Source organism: Trypanosoma conorhini (genome assembly GCF_003719485.1).
Source record: "Trypanosoma conorhini strain 025E chromosome Unknown Tco_14.4_contig_00072, whole genome shotgun sequence".
Lineage (NCBI taxonomy): Eukaryota > Euglenozoa > Kinetoplastea > Trypanosomatida > Trypanosomatidae > Trypanosoma > Trypanosoma conorhini.
This window is the reverse complement of record NW_021704160.1, coordinates 1-4,667: the sequence shown is the minus strand read 5'-3', so window position 1 is coordinate 4,667 and position 4,667 is coordinate 1. Positions and strand designations below refer to the sequence as shown.

Sequence of the window (4,667 nt, the reverse complement as noted above, 5' to 3'; positions counted from 1 at the left end):
GCGCCCTCTCTCGCTCTCGCTCTCTCCAGCAGCAGAGCCACTTATTTGGTCAGTCTTGGAACATTCAAGTATAGCATACATAGATAATAATACTGCCGGTTGGCCGTCCTCGCACTCCACGCGCAACGCAGGCAGGTACACAGAGAGAAAAACGAATGATGCATAACCACAACCAGTGGGAAAAGTATGGGTGGCGAGTCGGAGGGGGAGAGGGGGGCAAAGCACACGCTAAACGGAAGGCGCACGAATACAAAACACACGCACGCACGCACGCACGCACACACGCACACACGCACACATGTAGCATTTGGACAAGACAACCGTGCACCCATGCAAATGCATGTATGCATCTGCACGGACAGGTTGCTAGACACAGCGAAAGTGGGAGACACACACATACACATAAAAATTGTGTATATATCGACCCATATACACAATATACTGATGTCTCTCCTTACAAAAGAAACACAAGAAAAAAAAAAGACACCAGCATTACATCAGCATCATCCACTGCCCAACTTTCAGGAAAGCATGTTTTTGTATTTGTTTTTATTTTCATTTTTTTTGTTTTCGTTACATTTTGGGAGGGGAAGGTGTCTTTGTGTGTGTGCGTGTGTTTGTATGTATGTGTGTTGTTGTTTTGTTGCTGTTGTTGCTGGTGCCGCCTTCACACTCCGGGACTTTTTTTTCTTCTTCTTCTTCCGCTTTTCTTTTTGGCTTCCTGCGATGTCCCGCCTTCGGTGTTCGTTTCCCCCTTTCCCTTCTCCTTTCCCCCGTGGGTGCGAGACCCCACCGCTTGCCTCCTGCGGCTTCGCCTCGGCCTCCGTGCACCTCTTTCGTCCCTTCCATCTCCTGCCCGCCCGCCTGCGCGCGGCGTGCGCCGTGCGTTTGCTCCTCACGCCACGTACATTTCACCCGTCGTCTCCCGCAAGGACGCAACCCGCCTTCGCGCGGAGTCCCCTACCGCTTCCGCGGGGCGGTGGTTTGGCCGGCCAGCTGCTCCTTCAGCTCCCGCCGCCTGCGATGCGCGCGTTCCTCGCGCTCGCGCTTTGAGAGAAGCCGGCGCTCCATCTGTCGCCGGACCTCCTCGTGCGACACCACGCGGTCCCCCTCCCCCTCCTCCAGCACCTCGACGCCCTCGTCGCTGCCGAGGTGGGCGCTCGGCAGGCACAGGTGACGGACCAGCCGCACCGCGTTGACGCCCTGCTCTCCCGGCATATTCAGCATGGGAACAAATGGCGGCCCCTCCTCCTCTATCGTCAACGCCATCGCTTCCACGGCCCCCGCGCCTTCCCTCGCCCCGTCGTGCGGCTTTGCCTCCGCCGTCGGTGTGAGCGCCGGGGCGTCTTCGGCGGAGGCGCCCGCTATCCCTTCCTCCGGCGGCCGCGCGGTCTCCGCCAAGGCGGTCTTCATCAACTCCTCCCCCTCCTCCTCTGCGGCGTTGGCGGTGGGGACGGGGGCACCCTCCTGAAGCGCGAGGATGCGCTTCGACTCTTCCTCCGTCGCTAGCTCGGCCATTCTGGCCTCCTTGCGCCGGTGCCGCTGAAACGCGTACATGATGCTCGTCGCCCGCTCCTCAATCTTCCCGAGAAACTGCAAATGGTTCGACTCCGTGCAGTGGTCATTGGCAAGAAACGATTTGGGGGCGTCACCCATGGAGCAACCCAACTCGTGAAAGATCTCTTCCGTCACAACACGGATGTTTGCAAGGACTTCCTTGTGCTTCTCTGTGGATACGTGGAGGCTCTCTAGCAGCCCCTCTGTCTGAGCAAGGCGCTCCTCGAGCCCCTTGATGAGGCACTTCTGCTTCGCCTCACTTTCGTGCTCCGCCGCGATAACAGACTTTAGCGTGCGAATATCGCGCTCCATCTCCTCCCTGTTTGTGGTGAGCTCATTGACGTACTTGTAAAGCGAGAAATTGGTGTCTCCAAGTGACTCATACTCCTTCGCCAGTGACACCATGTCGCCGTTTTGTGAGAACTCATGGAGTTGTCGCAGAACCTCGTTGATGTCCGGCTCATCCTCCACGGCAGGGTCCGTTTCACCGCCCTCAGTCAAGTCCTCCTTCGCCGTCTCAGTCTTGTCATCGAGTAGCTGACGCCGCTTGGGGCCCGTGTCTCCAGCACCCGTGGCATTGGTGGCGGCCATGCTGTCGGTGTTGTCCAGTTCGTACTGGCGCGCCTCAAGCTCAATTTGCAGTCGTTGCTGCTCCTTTCGCATCTCCCCGATTTCCACCATCGCCGCATCCAACTCCTGCACCTTCCCATCGTACTCCTGCTTCTGCTCCTTGATCGCCTTCTGCAGCTGCTCCACCTGGCGCAGGTACCCGTCGCGCTCATCCAGGTCCTTGTTGGACTGCTCAATGCGCTCTGACATGAGCTTCTTCTTCGAGCCCAGATCGTCTTCCATCCGCTTGTACACACGCTGAAAGACGCGGCGCTCCTCGCGGATGATGTCAATGTGGTCACGAAGCTCCTTGTTGTACGAAATAGCGTCGTTGAACCTCGTCAGTGCCTGATCCAGACGATTCTCTAGGATGTCTACCTGACGCTGCAGCGCCTCGGCATTTTCCCTTTCGGCGTTCACGCCACCCTTCAACCGGCGGCTCTGTAGAAGGTCAATTCGGGCCAGCTGGTACTGTCGCGTCAGCTCGTTCTTCTTCATCTTTTCAAACTGGTAGCGTCGCTCCAGCGCGTCCACCTCTCCCTTCAGCGCCGCGAACTTGTCGGCCTTGACGTAGTCGTACGGCACCCCGCTCACGGCCGCTATCTCCTTCTTGAGCTTCTCGTTGTCCGCCGTGAGCTGCCGCATCGCCTCCTCCTGTCGAATCACCTCCGCCTGGGCGGCGACGATGCCGCCGGCCACCTGCGAGCGGCGCGCGTCCGCCTCAGCAGCCGCGCTATTCGTGGCCATGCGTGCTACCCTGTCGGCTCGCGCCTTGGTTGCTTGCTGCTGCTGCTGCCTGTTTTCCTCGTCTCCCGCTGGAGATGGAACGAGTGCCGGCTGACGTTTTCACGTAGTCGCTCTCTGCGCGTTCGAGTGGGGGCGCGACGAGGTGCACACGAGGAGGGGTAAAAGGGAAGGAAAAAGGGAAAAGTCAGATCAAACCGACAGAAAAAAACAGAAATAACTTCAGAGAAATGCTCTGCCTCAGCAGAGCGCAAACAAACATGCGGAGACCAGGAAAAGTTATTTACGCAAACATCAGTTTCGTTGTTGTTTATTTTTTTTTTGGTTGCGTGTTGTTTTCTCTTCAGTGTGTGTGTGCGTGTGTGCTTATGTCCGCCTTCTCCCCGTTGGGGGGGCAGGAGGAGGGTCAAAGGTTATTTGCAGGGCGTGGCACGGCTTGCCAAGGAGGCAGTCAGAGCCAAAACAAAACAAAAAAAAGAGGGAAAACAGCCCAGAGGCATATTTGCACGGACACGCACACGCACATGCACGCGCGGAGCACGAGAGAGAACGGGCAAGGGAGGGAGGAAGGAAACACACTCCCTCTACCGCAAAAAGGGAAGGCCACACACTAGAGCCCACTTGCCCTGCCGACAGCATGCCCCGCCTTGTCGGCCTCGAACTCGGCACGCTCGTAGCAGAGGATAAACGCATCCCTGTCGGGGGGGCCCTGCACCTTGCTGGTGCACTGATCGTCGTACCGGACCCACTCGCCGCAGCTGTCGCTCATCACGCAGGCGCTGTAGTGACCGTAGTTGATGCTCCCTCTGTGGGTCACGACGCCGCGCAGTGAGTACGTTGCGTTTTGCACGGGCGACTCTGGGTCGAGGAAGGGCGCCATGTCCAGCTCCTTCGGGAACATTACACACGTGTTGTTCTTCGACGTCTCCTCCATGTGCACTCTGAAGCGCTTGAGCGAGATGAGAAGGCACGGTGGCAGCAAAAATAGTCTCCGTTTCATATTGCTGGCCCGGCGCGCCTTGCACTTGTCGCATTCGATGGCGTTCTCCCCCTCCAGCCTGTCAGGAGCGTACGTCGCTTCCAGGCACTCCTTCAACGTGACCGCGTTGCCCATCTCGGCGAGGTCAGCCGACGCGTCACAACTGGAGTCGTTCCCTCCCCCGACCGCGGAGAGGACCGTCGTGCTGGAAAGCCTCTCACTCAGGGCATGCACGGAGCTATCAAACTCCAACAACAGCCGGAACTCACCAAGGAAACAACCAGCGGGGTTCAGTACGCCAGCGTCCCTCAATTCAGTCTCCGCAGCGGCGCCGGTGAAGCAACGGCTCTCGCCGCCCCTCCGTAGCTGGTACAGGAGCCTAGTGGCGCCGCCGCCGCCGCCGTCACCACCGTCACCACCGTCCACGGTCTGCACTCTGGGCGGGTCCAGCGCCGCCCCCGCCACCTCAACCCCGGCGGTGGCTTTCTCCTTCAAGTAACGCCCTTCCAGATACTCTCGCCGCGCCATAATGTGCTTCACAAAGTCGGAAAATGTGGAACACACCTTCGCAGGGACCCGCTCCACGTCGCATAGCTCCCCCAGCGCAGAACGCGGAGCTCCTCGTGCCCGAATAAAGTACCAGATGTAAACTTCACCCTCCTCCTCCTCCTTTACATCACTCCCGTCGTTCTCTGGTGCCTCTTCCTCTGCTGCCTCCCCGCTCCTTTGGCCGGGGGCCGCCGCTGCAGGGACGACAGCGGCGCAAAGCACCTCATTG

At 58.8% G+C, this 4,667-nt stretch overlaps 2 protein-coding genes across 2 annotated transcripts, besides 5 other annotated features; both read right to left on the bottom strand.

Annotated features, from left to right (window-relative positions):
* Positions 1–254: 254 nt before the first annotated feature.
* Positions 255–299: a microsatellite.
* A 233-nt stretch (positions 300–532) lies between these two features.
* Positions 533–575: a sequence feature (A-rich).
* A 19-nt stretch (positions 576–594) lies between these two features.
* Positions 595–651: a microsatellite.
* A 29-nt stretch (positions 652–680) lies between these two features.
* Positions 681–715: a sequence feature (GA-rich).
* A 245-nt stretch (positions 716–960) lies between these two features.
* Tco025E_01974 (putative outer dynein arm docking complex) lies at positions 961–2,913 on the bottom strand (the record flags this gene model as incomplete). The annotated part of the gene is made up of 1 exon (XM_029368910.1): positions 961–2,913. One exon carries the CDS (start codon positions 2,911–2,913, stop codon positions 961–963), a length of 1,953 nt encoding a protein of 650 aa, XP_029230940.1.
* A 343-nt stretch (positions 2,914–3,256) lies between these two features.
* Positions 3,257–3,275: a microsatellite.
* A 245-nt stretch (positions 3,276–3,520) lies between these two features.
* On the bottom strand, positions 3,521–4,667 carry Tco025E_01973 (ubiquitin hydrolase; the record flags this gene model as incomplete). Its single annotated transcript, XM_029368909.1, has 1 exon — positions 3,521–4,667. A coding segment is annotated over one exon (1,147 nt), but the record flags the coding sequence as incomplete, so codon positions are not given.